This window comes from Lepidochelys kempii, chromosome 16 (genome assembly GCF_965140285.1).
Source record: "Lepidochelys kempii isolate rLepKem1 chromosome 16, rLepKem1.hap1, whole genome shotgun sequence".
Classification (NCBI taxonomy): Eukaryota; Metazoa; Chordata; order Testudines; family Cheloniidae; genus Lepidochelys; species Lepidochelys kempii.
This window is the reverse complement of record NC_136395.1, coordinates 23,382,528-23,400,680: the sequence shown is the minus strand read 5'-3', so window position 1 is coordinate 23,400,680 and position 18,153 is coordinate 23,382,528. Positions and strand designations below refer to the sequence as shown.

The 18,153-nt window shown below is 44.3% G+C and overlaps 1 protein-coding gene across 3 annotated transcripts in view; it reads right to left on the bottom strand.

Moving 5' to 3' along the window:
- UBAC1 (UBA domain containing 1) overlaps positions 1-6,599 on the bottom strand; it is a 54,791-nt gene extending 48,192 nt beyond the window's left edge. For all 3 annotated transcript variants that reach the window (XM_073314932.2, XM_073314933.1, XM_073314931.1), the window contains exon 1: positions 6,281-6,599. In XM_073314932.2, coding sequence (XP_073171033.1) covers positions 6,281-6,418 — 138 coding nt within the window. In that variant the 5' untranslated portion in view covers positions 6,419-6,599. The remainder of the gene's footprint in view (positions 1-6,280) is intronic.
- Positions 6,600-18,153: the final 11,554 nt, after the last annotated feature.

Sequence of the window (18,153 nt, the reverse complement as noted above, 5' to 3'; positions counted from 1 at the left end):
AGGTTCAGCTGATCGCGGCTCCCACTGGCCGCAGTTCGCCGCTCCAGGCCAATGGGGGCTGTGGGAAGGGCGGCCAGCATGTCCCTTGACCCGTGCCGCTTCCTGCGGCCCCCATTGACCTGGAGCGGCAAACCACAGCCAGTGGGAGCCGCGATCAGCCAAACCTGCGGACGTAGCAGGTAAACAAACTGGTCCAGCGCGCCAGGGGCTTTCCCTGAACAAGCAGCAGACCAGCTTTGAGAACCACTGGTCTAGACAATACTTAGTCCTGCCATGAGTGCAGGGGACTGGACTAGATGATCTCTCAAGGTCCCTTCCAGTCCTATGTTTCTATGGGTTGGGGTGATGCAGATGGTTTGCAATTTTTCTATCACTAATAAAAGCAAACATATTTCCTAATTCCACAGATAGAACGGGTTTGCTAAGAAAACTGCTTTAAAGCCGAACCAACAATTTCACTTTTAATAGGTGACATTTGTGATCAGCTACCTCCGGAAGAATTGGAGGTGAGGACAGTAGCAGTTAACGAAGATCTGCATTCAGTGAGTCAGCTTCTGATCTCAAGTACATCAATATAACTCCATGTAGACTGGATTTACACTGGTGTAAGAGCAGAGTCTAACACCAGTGCTCAGGGGTGAAATCTCTGGGCACTAGGGCCAATATACAGACAAAAGGGAGACTTGGGGAAAAGACTGACAGCTCAGACAGTAGCAATTAGGCCTTCAAGTTAAAAGGCTAAAGAAAACTAATACTGAGCTTTTAAAGCATTCTTGCAATACTGAAGGTTGCAATGCCGCTATCAGGCATCTCCTTCACAAGGAGTGCTAAATGCACATGCCTTCTCCCTAATCTAGTAATCACTATTTCCTCACGCAGTATCATATGTAGTGATACTTTGCACTTCTATTGCACCTGTCAGAGGATCTCACAGCACTTGCAAACACTAAGCACAACAAGAACTCCCTGTTGTACAGAAGAACACACAAATAGTAGAAGAATTTCTGTGTCTTGCCCAAGGTCACTCAATGGAATCAACAACAGAGTTAGCCTCAAGAATCCCTTTTGTCTGTAAACCACTAGACTGAACAGTGTTTTCTGTAGCTTTTCTTCTTGATCTGAGAAATATTCACAGTAAATCTCATGTTTCTCCTAGTATTCTATGTCTAAAAATGCACCAACCATTATAAACAGAAGTAGGGTACCGGAGCATTTGAAGATATTTTTGCAGCATGTGTCACTGCATTCTCATTAGGAAACGGGAATCTCAAAACCCTTGGGCTTCCCATAGAAATGTTGTCAGAAGTTAGATTACAACAGTGCTCAGCAATGAACAGTGTATTTACAAAGCCCGACACAAAACCAGGGATTCTCCTCTTTCTCGGAAAAAAAATCTGATTAGAATATTGAAAACTGTTCCGTAGCACCAAGTATATAAACTAAGACTATGCATCAGGCCCACAGCAGGTGTAAATTGGCAAAATTCCACTGAAGTCAACGGCGCTCTGCTGATCTACACCAGCTGAGGATCTGGCCCTTTTTGTCCAGGTATCAAAGAAAGACTGCACAGGATTAAGCTTTTGGTAAGCTCAGCAAATGTAAGCATCTAGCCTCTGAATGTACGCACCACAGTGGAACTTTAGAAAAGGAGCCTGGCGTTTCACCCTGCTTGGCTATTTTAGCATTGCGACACAAAATACGAATCCATCCACAGCTTGAACTGGCTCATCTTCACGCGAGAATGGTTCAGTGACCCAGAGCGATAGACTCCCAGAACAACATTACATCAGTGCATCTAGAGGCTTCTCATTTATTCCAGGGGAAATAGGGAGTATAACAGTTGAAATGTTAGAAAGGGAGAAACTAAAATCACTGAAGCCACAAGACTGAATGCATCCGATGAAGTGAGCTGTAGCTCATGAAAGCTTATGCTCAAATAAATTTGTTAGTCTCTAAAGTGCCACAAGTACTCCTTTTCTTTTTTGCGAATACAGACTAACACGGCTGCTACTCTAAAGACTGATAAAGTCACTCATCTCACCCAGGCAGCACACTGAGGACAAGCAAAACACTTAACAACAACCTTGAGCAAGACCTTACAAAGTTGTTCACAAAAATGAAAAGAGCTTTCTGAATGAGATTATTTTCAATATACATTTTTAACTAAGCATTTTTAGTCTGTTCTTTGCAAGTGTCTTTCACCTCTAGAAGAAGGCATTTACCATCGACTGCAATGGGTTTTTTGCAAACATTAGTATTAATCTAACTCAGGGTCTTCAGAGTGCTTTCAGAATCCATGATCTCTCTACCTGCCCTGCATTCAGTGTGGTCATTAGAGAGCTCAACTGTTTGTTCCTTTACTTATACATCAAAATGCACCAGTTTTCACCAAAAGTCTTCAGCTCCCGATTTTAAATTATTTCTGAACACCTAACACATCAACAGGGCTGCAGTGAGATTGTTTTAGCTTTGCATACCCGTGACTTACAACTAGTCCTTCAGCATGTTAACTGCTGATCTAAATCCAAAGACTGCATTAGAATCTAGGATCAAACAGAAACTCCTAAAATTGATCTAACGAGGTACCCAAAATGCATGAGAAGAAACCATCAGTGGTGCGTTTGAACTCTAGACACCATAGGGATGCTAGTTTCACAAATCCTTGGATTAAGGCTCTTCTGTGAAAGAACATGGGGCTGATGACCAGGACCAGCTCCAGGCACCAGCAAAGCAAGCACGTGCTTGGGGCGGCATTCCAGCCACCCTTCTCTTTTTTTCCTTGGGCAGTTATGCTCTTGGAGCGGCAAAAAACCTAGAGCTGGCCCTGCTGATAACTCTAGGGGAAATAGCTTAGATTAAACTACAGAGCTTTGCAACTATTGGTATCATACTGGCGTCTTGGTAGGAATCTAAGGGCTGCAGTTATATTTTTGTTTAAAGTATGCAAAATCATGGGTACACAACACTAATATTTGCTTGCACTGCTATCTTCCTTGGTAGACAAGAAGCTATCGTTGGGAGTTTGTGTGTTTTTGCTTTCAATACATTTTTCTTTGAAATTCTTTTTTGCTTTTCTAGTTACAGCAAGAGTGTGGGTTATTAAAATTTGCACTACACACCTACAATCGGACTCCAGGGCCATCTGGTTGCAGTGTGCCATTGTCTCTTATCACACCACTAAACATATGGTGGACAAAGATTGAACATCCAGCCAGACCACCTTAAGGATTTAGCTAGAGGCTGATCTGGGAGGTGCTTGACCTGCAAGTAGGCTACAACCCTTTGGGATCTGTCACAATGATGAAGATACTGTATTTTCTGTAGAGTCACCTCTTCAAAGTGACAAATCCCCCATGTTAGACTCATGTACCCTCCTCTTTGCTTAACAATTGAGCATTGGAATTATTCCGAAATGTCTCCACCAACCACAGTGTCATTTCCTGAACCGCCAATTGCTAAAGTGCAATGTAATTATGCCCACTTGTGTGTGGTTGAACAGACTGTTAAAAAAAATCTCTTTAAAAACTGCCAGTTTCAAAACCAGAACTGGGCAAATTTGGGTCCTGATATTGCGAGGTGTCGTGTGACCATGGCACCAAGCCCCACTGAAGTTTGTGGGGCTCCACACAGCGGCAGGCATCTTCCCACACAGAGCAGCTTGTAGGACTGGGGCCTTGGGTCACAGATAACTGGGGGAAAATGCTTCCCTTTTGTAGGCACAAACACTTGCAACAGACACCCCTCCAAGTGGAAAGCTAATTAGGGATAAAGAGCTCGCCACTGGATCAGAGTGCAGAATTAGTTAGGAAAAGACATCAGGATACTTAGTGACAACTTTGGAGCTCAGTGACCTTTTGGAAGCTACTGGAGGGGAAAAGGGGTGAGAAATGGAACACCTCCTTTCCTTATCCAAAGTAGGACTATGTAGCGAATGTTACTTTCTACTACTCACAGCAATAGTGATTGCAGGGGCTTTGGGGAACAGATTAATTAGCATCTCATTAGAGGTGGCTGCATTAGTTATCTGAAGGTGCTACCAAGATTCATTACAATATGCTTGTGATCACTAGACACGATTTTCCCATTTCCATTTTTCCTCTTCATAAGGTTATATATTATCCATAATGGCTATGCAAATCCACACCATTACCACTAAGAAGCAGACAGAATGAGATCAACCACCACTGCCTAGTTATTAATTGTCTTCTGCCCTGACTCACATTACCTACAAGCACTTCTTCAATTAGGCTTCCTGAAAATTAAAGGTCTTTCAGATCTGCACTTATGCATGCAATCACTGTACTACTCTGCCTTGGCAATCCTCACACCACTCTTGTGCATAATCACGCAGTTGGGCTGAATAAGGATAGCAACATGATAATTCTCCATGAGCTCTGCAAGATGTGGTAGTCCCACACCTATTCTATAATGCAGAGGCACCCTAATTTTGCCCAACCAACAGTTGCACTGGTCATCAAGTTGGAATATTGCATGCTGAGACCTATTGCTTCCAGGGGCTCTGTATTTTAAAATAAACAGCGAGGGGACCCATTATAAAAATTTTGTGTACTACATTTAGCTTACTGGCCACCCTTACTGAAACAGAATCACTACACATCTAAGAGACAAACCCCTTCACTTAAAGTTATGTAAGCAACAGAAAGCGTAAACATAATTATAGGCTCCTGCTATAACTGCTTGCTCTCATATATCTATATGTAAAATCTATACACACACACACAATTACTAAGACACAAAACTTCACATTTCAACAACCCTTTGAAAAGGAAAAGTGCTTTGCAAGGCAATATCCTTTACTCCTCCGAGAAATAGGCAAGGACTGCCCCCCGCCCACCCCCTTTTCAGTTACACAGCCATTTAGCGTCAGAGTCAAGATTAGAACTCAGGAGTTCCTGGCTCAGACAACTAGAACACGCTGTCTTGGCCCAGGAATTGCATCTTCTGGGGCAAACCATGGTAAGTGTCTCATGTACGGAGATCCTATACGTTACTGTATTTGTCACATTTTATTGAAAAATAGAACAGTTATTACAAGCTTAGAATTGCAGTCCAATAGACCCTCCAACAAACTGACTCATTTACTTGGTGAACAGATCCAAAGCCTGTCACCAACAAGACATGTATGGTAAATAAGCAAACTAGAATGAAGAAACCCCCTGTGTTTCAGCCACATTGCTACAATGACACCTTTACATATTCTCTCTTCAGTGCAATCAGTTTCCTAGAGGGCAAAGGACTGTGTGACATGTGAAAGTCTTAATCGATTGAAGGTAAGGAGAACATGAAACCCACAACAATACTGCACCTATTAAGCAGTAGTGATGTAGTAAGTAGTAATCTTCCCACAAGTACTGCCCCACTGCCAACTTCAAAGAACTTGTAGTTATTACCCCTGTTCTTTATGTTTGTTCTGAAAACACAGAAAACCAAGGAACAAAAAAACATTGCAGTCGCTTGTAGGGAATCATCCAAAACCACTTCAGCAATTTCTCACAAGCTGTATCTGCCAACTCGCACAATACTGTGAGTATAAGAGCTAGAAATATGTAGTCTAGGGGTCCCATGAATCCAAACTCCTGTCATTAAAGATTGCAGAGCAATTCCCATATTAATCCCGTTTTCCCCCCATGAACTCGTAACTTTCTGAAGCAGGTATTCATCTCATAGGCTGAAATGCACCATGCCTCAATTTTTGTGGGACAATTACAGACACAGCAAAGGAAGGAGTCGGGAGGGAAAACAACTCTCTATTTTTCCACAGCACCTTTAAAGGGGGGGGGGGAGGAGAGAGAGGAGACATATGAATTCTGAAATATTTAGTACCCACTGCAGTATCCACCTGGGCCAGCAGGCTCAGGGGTCACATAGCGTACGACGCCTCCAGACTGCAATGGCACCCCCTAGGCACGTAATCGTTACACCCCCGCCCCACCCCCAAGGACATGCAACAACTCGCTCCAGTCAAAGGGAACTGACCGCAGGCCCCCCCACGAAATGGCGTCAAGGGAACTCTTCTTGTGTGGGGTGGGGGAAAGAGGCAGAGGGCACTAGGGACCCGCGCCCCCCGGCCCGCCCCAGGCTGGCTACAGACAGCGCGGGAGGGGGTGGACGGTACAGCTGCCCCCCCCCCGCACACTCGGGGCCTATCGCCAATGCTCTGCAGACCCCCCCCCCCGGCAGCCTGCAGGGGGTCTGTAAATAGCCAGGGGCCTGGGGGGGGGGCGGGGAGCGGGCCGGAGGGGGGGGCGGCCTCACTGACGTGTTTCAAGCACCGCTCCTTGAGCTTCTCCACCGTCGTGTCCTCGGGCACCTCCTCCAGCCACTCCGCGCCCTCCGCGGAGCAGACATGGAGCCTCAGCACCCGCCCGGCGAAGAGCTTCTCCTCCTGCACGAACATGGCGCCCGGCCGCCCTCACCAGCCCGCGGCCATGGCGGCTGCGGCCGGCTGCCCGGGGCGCGGGCCCGGCCCCTCGCTCGGCGCCTCCCGCACGCCCCAGGCTCCGGCGGCAGCTCCTGTCACCGCCGCCCTGCGTGCGCTCGCAGTCGCGGCCGGGGGGCTCCCGCAACCGCCCAGCGCCGGAAGTGAGGGAGGGGCTGCACGGCATGCTGGGGCTTGTAGTTTTCTTCGCCCTCAGCGCCCTTGCCGGAGGATGACACGGCTCCGGAAGCGGGAGACGCACTGCATGCTGGGACTTGTAGTTTTCTCCGCCCTCCCGTCCTGCCACAGCCCCGGAAGTGCGGACCCAGGGGCCTGTCGGGAGCTGTAGGTTTCCCCCTCTACCTCCCTCTCCAGTTGCCAACCCTCCAGGAATGAAAGATTATTTTTAGTTAAAGATTCTGTCATGTGATGAAACCGCGGGGAATATGCCCAACTAAAACTGGGAACCCTACGCCAGAAGGGAGCCCAGTGCACTCTGGGAGCTGTAGTTTTTTACCTGGGGCGGGCAGGGAGGCGGGAAGCCTCCTGGTTTCTGATGGGAGTTGGAGCCCGCACCCGCAGAAGGGCATGGCGCACTGTAAACTTGCAGTCCCCGGGGCACGGTGGGGGTTGTACTCTCCTCAAACAACGTGCCTTGTGGGGATTGCACATCCTCTCTCTGAATACAAAGGGCTGCCAAGTGAATTGCCAGTGCATGGTGGAATTTGTAGTCCCGGACAGAAAATTAAGTGGGCCAAATGCATTATGGGAGTAGCAGGCCCTATTGGAAAAAAATAACACTTAAGAGCATTATGGGCATTGTAGTCTTAGCCCCGAAAAAAAGCCCAAGTGCATTGTGGGAGTAGTAGTCTCTGTTAGAAAAACAAACCACAAGTGCATTATGGGAGAATGCATCTGATGAAGTGAGCTACAGCTCACCAAAGCTGATGCTCAAATAAATTGGTTAGTCGCTTAGGTGCCACAAGTCCTCCTTTTCTTTTTGCAAATACAGACTAACAGGGCTGCTACTCTGAAACCTGTCATTATGGGAATTGTAGTCCTGGTTCGGAAACAACCCACTGTACTCTATCTATTCTAGCTCTCTCTGCGTTTTTTCTCTCACAACTACAAAACATCTCACAGGCATCCGCCCTACCACTAATGGGCTGGGTTCAAAGCCGGGACCTAGGTGTCAGACACGCAGCCCTTTGCATCTTCTAGTCTCCCTCTTGTTGATGTAGGAACAAAAGAGAAGATGTCATTTTAGGAGAATTGTACTTGACAATGTTTTGTAATGAAGGTGATAAACGAATTTATGTACTTTCAGAACAAATAGTTTAACCTGTTTGTGCCTCTGTTTCCCCCTCTGTAGAATGGACAGACAGAGAGGAAAGGTAGTTCAGTAGCTAGGGCTCTAGCCTGAGACTTTGGAGGGTACGATTGAATTCCCTGCTCCATCATGTACTTTGTTTGTGATCCAGGCAGCTCACTTAGTCTCTTTGTGCCTCTGGTCGTCACCTGCAAATAGAACAATATTTCCAAGCCTCACAGGGCTGTTGTAAGGACTGAGGCACTAAGATATACACACTAAGATATTACAGTAATGGGGGTGTAAAGGTACCTTATGTAGACACAATATTTATCGTCCTTTCTGAAGGATGGAGGATGTTGTGATCTGTGGATTATGTATAGCAGTTAGATGTTATAAATGTACAAACACCACCCTTCCTTTTTATTACTCAATTACCATATATTTTCTGAAGTTTTGGTTCTTACAGACTCCCAGAACAAAATAACCTGTACTTAGGTAATGAGCTCAATATAAATGCCTGGATAGGCAGATAGATGATGGATTAGATAAACAAAAAATAACATTTTCCAGATGATGAAAAAATTATGCTAAATTGAGCTAAATTATGCTCTAAACACATCTAAGCAGTTTTAAGGAACTACATGGATAAATAATAAATAAACCTTATAAATAAATAAATAAATACACCTTGAAAAAATGTTACCTTAAATCAATTGACACCAGACCAATTTAAGAAGAAAAGACAATTAGAAACACATGTAGGTTATTAAATGAAAAAATAAAAAGATGAGGAGTATAAGACAAACGTAGGAAAAGTCCAGTCAATTATTTCCTTTTGAAATTATTGTTAATTATACCTTACATTTGCACTATGATATTCCCAGAGATGGGCAAAAGACTTTCAAAGTAGCTTTGAAACACTGTGAAATACTAAAAAGGAGTACTTGTGGCACCTTAGCGACTAAGCACGAAAGCTTATGCTCAAATAAATTGGTTAGTCTCTAAGGTGCCACAAGTACTCCTTTTCTTTTTGCGAATACAGACTAACACGGCTCTTACTCTGAAACCTGTGAAATACTGGATATTATTTTTGTGTTCTTCCATTTCTGTAGGCACATCGGTTTCCTGTTTTAAAAAAACCCTTATGTATAGGTAACTAGGTATTTTATGAACATTTGGGCACCTATTTCTACAAACCCCTGGAAGTTGTGGGACTTTACAGGAAGTTTTCAATTTGGCCATTGGGGGGAGACAATAAACTGTATTTAGGATTTTTTGAAAAGGAAGGAAGGATTACTGGAAATATAAAGTGTGGTTGACAGGCAGATGAAGCTTTCTGGAAAAAATAAATCCAAACACTCCTAGTGGCTCGGTGGGTTCATGCACTGAACATTTATTTCTCAAGGTGAGGAGTCTGGTCAAAATTTGTCAATGATTTTGAAAGGCCCATTGTATCGCCCCAGTTGTACACATACACATGGCTACTGGCTGTGGTGCACCCCATTTCCGATTGCACACCAAACCTGTACCAGTTCTTTCAGCTCGCCTGATGAAATGCACTAAGAGCTAGGGATTTTATTATTCATCATTATTAATTATTTCTTTTGAAGACAATTTTGCTACAATCAGCCTGCCCCACCATGTCCCCGAGAGTCAGAATATATACCTAGTAGGGTGAAGGTTATTGTAGCAAAAATCAGAGTGCTAAACAAGTGGTGTATATTTAGGATGATATGGTCTTGTCTTGAAAAGATTATGGCCAAAGCAGTCCTTACACTGTTTTTATTCCATCTTCACTCTGCCTGACTCCCATCTCAAGATCATCATCATAAATAAATACAATTATAAAAAAATAATACATGCAGCACTTACATAGTACCTTTTTCCATGGTAGAATCTTGAAGTGTCTAACGTAGTGCATCATCGTGCAATGTACGTATCCTACCTGCTGTAATTTGGAGATGTTCAATTTTATGAAGTTTTAAATTTTGTGAACTCCTCAGTCCCCAGTTAGTTCATAAAATAGGGGTTCTACTGTATTCTGTATCACATGCATAATGAAAATATGTGGGTAAATTTATAGAAATTAAAATAAAAGTGATTGGCAACCAAAATTAACTAGTTGTTTGTTCCTCACTACTGTCATGTCCTTCAAGACAATAAATACCCACTCAGCTATTAGCCCTAGTCACAAAGTCAAATTAAACAAATGCATTTTGTACCAACCTAAAGCCTCTGAGATCTCGGCTTAACAGACCACAAGAGGGAGCAAATTTCTCTTTGATGATCCCCTGCCACCTACCATCAACTCTGGGGAGAGACTGCAAGAGCCTTCCAGCTGATGATTAGATTGTCTTCTCATAAAAAAGACCATTGCTTTACCCTATAAGGTATTTGAATGTCCTGCTGGTTTCCCTTCACATCTGTTGACAGGGATCCCCTCCATTATTAATGGAATAACAAAAGGGAACTAAAATTAAAAGAAAGGAAGGGCTGTGACATTGCAGTATTATATCCCTCTTCCCATACCCAGGCTAACCGCCCTTCACTCATGATGCCCTTGGCTGACAGTTCCAGAAATCCTTTCTCATTAGAGATTATCTCTGCTCATCGATACAAGTCAAATAACCAAATAATAATAGACACAAAAGCACTTTGTGGTTTTGCTTGTGGTTCAGCCTGGTGCTTTTACCTGGGCAGTTCTTAGCAGAAGGGGCTCATGTATATGTTCTTTTTAGGGGTGTGAGGAGGAGGCGGGGGGAGTTTGTAGTTTTGTGTATGTCTCACTGCCTCCTCTCCAAGGTGCTGAAACATATGCCCCACTCTCCCACCCTTAGCAGTTTACTCATCACAGCACATTTGGGCCTTGATCCAATTCCGACTGAAGTCAGTCTCAGCTTTCCCATTGACTTCAGTGGGCAGCAGATTAGCCCTTGGCTTCCCAGGCACCTTGGTGTTCTTCCGTTAGCCTGGGACCCTTCACACCTACTTTCTACTAACATAAAGCATTCCCGCAATTACACGTCTGTGCACAGCTGTTGCTGTGGCTCAGCCTTTGCCAGGCCTGTGGTGGTTGCCAGCAACACTGTCAGTCTTCCTCCCCAAAGGAACCAGCAGCCATACTTTTATTATCATTACTATTATTATTTCTTTAGTGGGACATGTATGGGTTCCACAGTCCTGGGAAAAGATGAACATTTGGCTTCTGAATGAACAATGCAGCTAGCTGAGGTCCTCGCAGCTCCTCTCACCTAAGCCAGAAGGAATCAGTATATTTAGTTAGGAGATGTTTAAAACCAATGAAACATTCAGGCGATTTCCACAATGGGCTAAATTCAGCAGTGAGCTCTACGCCCGTCTAAGCTGTGTAGACTTTGGCACGACCATAGGTTGTCAGCAGCCCTTGGTGCTGGACTGTGATGACCCACCCCTTCCTTGGCACACACCTTTTTCAACACTGGTGTCTCTGGGTCACTAGTACAGTTGTTTACCCTTCTAAGCTTCCTGTCAGGACACTTTCCTGTGGATATCGGGTGATTCTGGCTGCTTTTCCTAACTGTATTTCAAGGGCCCAAAGCTGGGAATGGGCGATGGGGCATGAATCACTTGATGATTATCTGTTCTGTTCATTCCCTCTGAAGCACCTGGCATTGGCCACTGTCGGTAGACAGGACACTGGGCTAGATGGACCTTTGGTCTGACCCAGTATGGTTGTTCTTATGTTCTGGTGATCCTGCAGCTCTCTTGAAAATGTTACTGATTTACTATGCCTCTGTCTTCTGGGTTTAAAAATGGCTAAACTTGTATTTAACCAGATTAAACATAACAGTCGTGAGCAGCGACTCTTCTACTTCCTTCTCCTAAAGGGAAAGCCTGGCCGGGCTTCCGTTCCTGATCACAGTTTAGCTCCCTAACCCCCTCTGTGATTCTGCTCCCTCTCTGCTCGGGAGCCTTCCGACCACCCTCCAAATTCAACTCCCCAAAGTGCCAAATGAGAACTGGGATGGAGTTTGCATCCCAAACTCTGAGCCTGTGTCTCCGGGCACCCTGCAACATATGTTCTTCTAGGTTTTGTCCATCAACATACTCCATCATACAATTTTGCTTAACAACATTTATCCTAGAACAACCTCTCATATCAAACAACTTCAAGTGAACACAGCCCCTTCTCCACAAGGGCTGAGGTGGTTTGGAGAGGAGTGTGGAACTGCAGCAGAGAAAAGGATTTTTTCTGGCCATTTTTTGCACATGAATATTATATGCCAAACTGAAACTGAATGGTTTATTTCCATGCTTTGAGTGCAGCCCCTGTTTGTTTGATAAAATGTGCCCATAAAGTTGCAAATACAGGGCAATTTGGCTACTGATGGGTAATGCATCATAAAGGCTAAAGAACTGTGAGCATTTAAAAATAGTCTGTTTAAAGGAGGGACATTACCTGCTTTATTTGCCCTGTAGCAGAATAAATACATAATCTGTTTATTATGTTAATATCATCCAAAGCCAAACAGTGCATAGTGTGTTACCTGCTTTTTATTACCAATACGCCAAACTTAAAGACCAAATGTGTGACTGATGAAAGGTGGAAACCAAAGTCTTTTTTCCTTTGAGAACCCATATCTGCCATTTTATGTTTCTGGCTCAATTTTTTTTTTTGGTGATTGCTTCCAGCAGCAAGAATCTCCTTGATTTTAGAGACTGGGCCAAATACTAGTCTCACCAAATAAGGTTGCAGAGCTCCCGTTGATTTAATGTGACTCGGATTTGGCATGGGGGCTGCTCTAAATGACACCAAGGGACCAGAAATATACAGAGGGGAGTGCAAAGACCACCCACCTTTGCAAGTCCCTCTAGAGCTATGCCATGTGTTTCTCAGTGGGTATCCAGGCCATAATCACTACATATCTTGGGACAGATTCTCTGATGTTACCTTACGATGGTCCCAACAGAGAGGAGAGGAGCTGTCAGGGAGTTGGTTATGCCTCCTTTATTCTCTTCATGGTGCCAAGTGCAAGTCAGAGCAGCATTAAGGCTGCTCTAACATCTGCAAACTGCTTCTGGTCCCCTAGAGATGACACACTGGCTGAGGATACCTAGAGTGCATTTGCTGTGGCTGCTCTCTTTCCCTGACATACCCTCTGTTCCAGGTGCTCCAAGAAGGGCAGTGTAGGAACCAGCTGGGGACTCCCCTATGTGCGAGGCATTCCCATCGAGGGGCTTACAGTGAGTCTGTGCATGGGTGAGAATTGGCCCCTTTCTCGTGCCCTGATTAAGTGCGCACGCACACACACTGTGATGGTTCTCAGGGTACCCAGAACTGTGATACATCTGGTTACCTCCCACCCCCGCCCACCTCCAGCAAGAGGGAGTGTTGCTTGTGGTAGCTCAGCATTAGATCCCTGACACTGACAGCCCTTCAGCCACTCAAGCACACTCTTCTGGGCTAGGCCAGCCTTTTCCTTGCCTTGCCAGGTTAACAATAGGTGCACCCCAACCCCTGAATCTCTTTGAATCACTCCCCTGAGATACCCAGCGCTTGTCACTGACTACTCACAGAACTTCCAGAGCCTTTGTCTCTGAAGGTGCAGTGTGCCTCAATTTACCAGTTTCACCCTAAGCCCCCAATCCTGTGAACCACACATCACTTGTGAGCACCTATGGTAAAGGTAAAGTAGATTTATTTAAAAAGTAATAAAGAAATAACTAGAAAGAGGGGAGAATGGTGGAAACATCTGGTTACAATACAAAACAAAACATAGAACGTGAATCTGGGTCTACACTTATCAGTGGCTCCTTTCCTATCTAATACAACTGATTTTCCCCTGAAGTTCAGTCTTTTGTAGAGCTGGCTGATTTCAGACAACCCAGAATCCAAGCATCCATGAATGTCCCATCTCACCCCTGCTCCCCACGGAGGGTTTCCTCAGCGAATGGACCCAGAACATCCTTCCCCTCACTCTGTGATATTGAAACAGGCTATTGTTTCTATTCGCAGACAGGGTGAACCCTGTCTTGCTGCAGTTTCTATTTTACCTTTAAGCGGTTTCGACTCTGTCGTGGCCTCTGATGGTTTCCCATTCAATGTGTTAGTATTGAAAGAGGCTAAGCAATTGAACCTAATATTGCATCATGGGCCAGACAGGGCAGAGTGACAGCTCCCCGTGGCATGACTGGGCCATGACCTTCAACTCCAAGTCCAGAAAACATACCTTGACTATAAACACACTGTTCCTTAAATATTTCCCGTACACATGTCTTAGTATGATTATGAGTCTTGACAAGTTATGAGCTTTCTGTAATCACCTCACATGATACCCCTTATGGATAAATACCCTGCAAGATATGTGTTTGGTGGAGTGAGTTTGGCAGGTCTGAGGTGAAAGTTGTTTGCAAAGAACAGAGGACCCGTTGCCAAGGGTCTCTGTGGCATACACACCTACTGCAGGAAGATCATCATTTATTTCAAGACTTCAGCACTGAGTATCTTTCCTGATGGCTTTGAGTGAAGAAATATGCTAGTGGAAAGGATAATGAAGCAGATTTGTCTTCCACCAATCAAACAGATTCACTCCTCCGATGGGATAAAGGGGTAAAGAACTTTCCCTTCACAATATTTTTCTCCATAATATGTTTTGACAATTTAATTTAGAAGTCATAGAGTAGCGAGGACACAGTCACCTGGGGGGTGGACATCGCAGGGTTCAGTTGCCTTTGTGATAAATTGGTGATAGTACAGAAATGACAAAATAACACAGGGGGACATGGAGGAGGCTGGCAGCATAGTTGGCAGCATGCATAGGATAAATTGAACACTACATTTCATTCAGGGCTCCTCAATAGTCCTGTGCAGCCCAATATAATTTATGAATTGCAATTAGCATTTTATTATGGATAGTGCCGCACTGCTGTATCGCTTCATTTCGGATTTTGCAGCAGTTGCAGAGTAAAGTTTTTGTAAATACAAAATACCTATTTATTGAAATTAAAGCAATCAATATGCTTTGGATGGTGATCTCTTGCAATTACTTTACACAGAGTCTGAATTCCTTGCAGAGGTGGCTCTCAGGGCATGCAGGGTTGCTCTGACTAGGCTGTTTTGAATCATAGGAACTATTGGTACATTGGATCTGAGCAGCATCTTTGTACGCTGCTGTCATGTAGTCAGCAGTTTCTTATATGACTTCTCAGTGACCCTGTGTTGTAACAAAAGGAATCAGAGAGAACCACAGGATCTGCCTGGGTCCAGCAGCCTTAAGAAGGAGTCTACTCTATATTCATTACTGCTGAGTCCTGTCTGCTCCCTATCATGAAGGAGACTCTACCTGCCTTCAGGTATCAACAGCCTCCATTGATTGGCTGTGAACTTTATTTATACCCTGTAGCTGTCTTGAGTCTTGCAGGAACCCTATCATTTGGCTGTGGGGTTAGTATGTTAAAGACACATGGGTGAGTGGAAAGTGCCCAGATTAATTTCTCCATTTTTGATTTACATTTCAAACCATCTGGAAAAGTCTGTCTTTTTTGTCATCTTCATCATCTACAACATGGGGAAGGGACATGAATTTCATTTGCTCTTAACTTTACATCTCAGCTTGGGAAGCAGAGCATGTTTCCACTAGCGGTTGATCTTCATTTGGTAATATCAAGAGAGTTGACTCACCAATTCACTCCTTCTATGTGATTTCCAGCCATGGAGGTTCCTGACATTTGCATCCCTCTGTTTGCTGCTCTCCTACATGCTAAAGAATAAGCTCCTCTGCCTAGCCTCTCTTGCTCCTCTACCCTCTCTGCTTTTCTCCTCCACCTGCCAGAGAAGAGTAGACTGAAACTTACACACACACAAAAGCCATGTTCGTTTCAGTTTGTGGCTCTGTTTGCACATGGAGGAGGCAGGGAGCCCTCAGATAGAAAAGAATCCACCAAGAATCTTAGAGGCTTGATGAGGGAACCACTGGGTGAGATTCTCTGGCCTGTGTGATGTAGTAGGTTGGACCAGATGATCAGAATGGTTCCTTCTGAGAGATTCTTGTGACCCAAATCCTCAGCTGGTATAAATCCCACTGAGGATCTAGCTCCTATGTGTCTGAGATATCATTACAGATGTTGTGACGAGAGTTGGTCAAAACTTGGAATTTCTGTCCCCCGGGACATCCCAATGGTTCAACATTTGTTTCCATTCCAAACTGGAACAAGAACCAAAACCAAATCAAAATGTCTCACGAAAGAAGATCTTTGAAAAATAATCTCATTTTGGGCCCGTCGAGATATTCCATTTAAACAAAATCAAAACCATTTTTTTTGTCCAGTTCAGACTTTTAAAAACAACAACATAAGTAACAATATAAAAAAATTAATTTCCAAACAAATGTCCTTTGAAAATGAGTATTCCATTTGACTGCATTCAACATGTTCTGCTTCAGTCTTATCAAAACACTTTTTATTTCGAAATGAAATTTCATTGAAAATCCCATGGAAAAATTTGGTTTTGATGAAATAGCATTTTCCCAGGGAAAAACATTCCATGAGAAAATTTCCAAGCAGCTCTAGTTGTATAACTTTGCGTAGTGCTCAGCACAATGGGGTCACACATGACCTGTGTGTGCTAGCATCACACAAATAAAGAATCAGCATGATGATCATACAATTATTTTTACACCCCAGTGTCTCAAAACCATTTTCTATTTGCCTTCATTGTGCTCTGCCTAAAAATGTTTGCCATCATTAATCAATGAAGGGGTGCAGGGCTCTAGGCTCCAGCCTCACTTTGGGTCAGAGCCCCTAGAAGCTGGGTTTATGGCTGATTCCAAAGTGATGTAAGACATATTTATGCAGTGATATTTAACTCCCAGAATCATTCTGAAAGCCCTCTGACTGTGTTCCAAACCATTGTGCAGGGTTGTTATAAATATACAAAGCCTTTTGTGGAGATATCCATGAAATTCTCTCTCTCTGCTTACCATGGTTGGTAATGGCCTTGTTTATGTGTGGTCTCTATACCTTGACTCCAACCCTTACAAACACGGTTCTATTATCCTATTTAACTAACTACTCTATCAGTATAATACTTAACATACTCTGCTTTCCAGCACAGCTCTTTAATGGGCAAGGAAGGTATTAGATACCGCAGTTTGTGTGTAGTCAAAGAATGTTCAAATCTCATGATGTCTTTATTTTAAAATTCATGGAATGTCTAAGTACCAACTTTTAAGCAGTGACCAAATAGTCATTTCTTTTTTAAACAAGCTTGTTTTCGCCACATCTGGTTTTATCTAGTCAGAATTCCAGGCAATACAGATAATTTTATATCAATTTCTGCCCTTTTCATCTGAGAGAATCTCTTTTCAGCAGTGTGCCTTATTACCTTAGGAAGAGATTGTTTAAAGAACAGCTGGCATCTACTTAAAAACAGGCAAGGGCAATCAGGCAGCCTTTGCAAGCCCATGCCTTGGAGTCTGGGCCCTCTGTAACACCCCATGTGCCATACCTAAACACTTTTTTTTTGTGCTTGGAGAAGGTTCACTTCATTGTGATCAGAAGAAGCATGGGACTACCTGTTACAATTGGCTTTAGTGTGCAGGTGTTGGGGGCCCGTGCTACGCAGGAGGTCAGACTAAATGGTCAGTTAGTCCCTTGTGGCCTTGTGCCCTTAAACTCTGTGACTGTATGAATCTTGCTGACTGCCATGGATTACTCTTGCCTTGCAAGTGAGATCAGATTCAGGCCCCAGACATTTCAGGCTTAAAACGGGAAATACAAAGTGCTGGAGGATGTTGCTTGAATTCCAACCTTTCCACTCCAGCACCCAGTGTTGCATGTGGAAACACAAGGGTTAGAAAGGAGGCTGGATAGCACAGAGGACGGTGACCGGCAGATGGGCACTTTCCCTTCTGTCTCGCCAGCTGCCATCTAGTACAGGATGGTTGGGACCAAACGTTATTTCCGTCTGGCGGCTGCTCAGCGACATGGGCTTTGTGGTTTTCAGACCTTGCCTGTAGACGTGTATCCGCATCACCATGCTCCACCAGTCCAATTGTCTCAGCAGAGAGGCCACAGATTCAATGGGTCAGAGAGTCGCGACACCCCTCTCACCTACTTAGGGGTTTTCCTCCATCCAGGCCATGCAAGGTAGCACAGTAAAGCTTGCACAGCTGCTGCCTAGGCTGTACATTGACTTTGGCTACAAAGAAATTCTCACTCCAGAGCTACCACTCTGTTATTTTTCACCAGCATCAAATTCACCTGAAAGAGAAAGAAAAAACCCCAAATGGATTAATAACCCTAGCTCACAGGAACTTAGAGTGTGGGGACTGGTAGGACAAATTAGCAGTCAATGAGCTATTCATGGAGTTAGCACCTACTCAAGGTGAGGAAGGATGGCAGAACCAGGTCCTCAGTGTTTGTA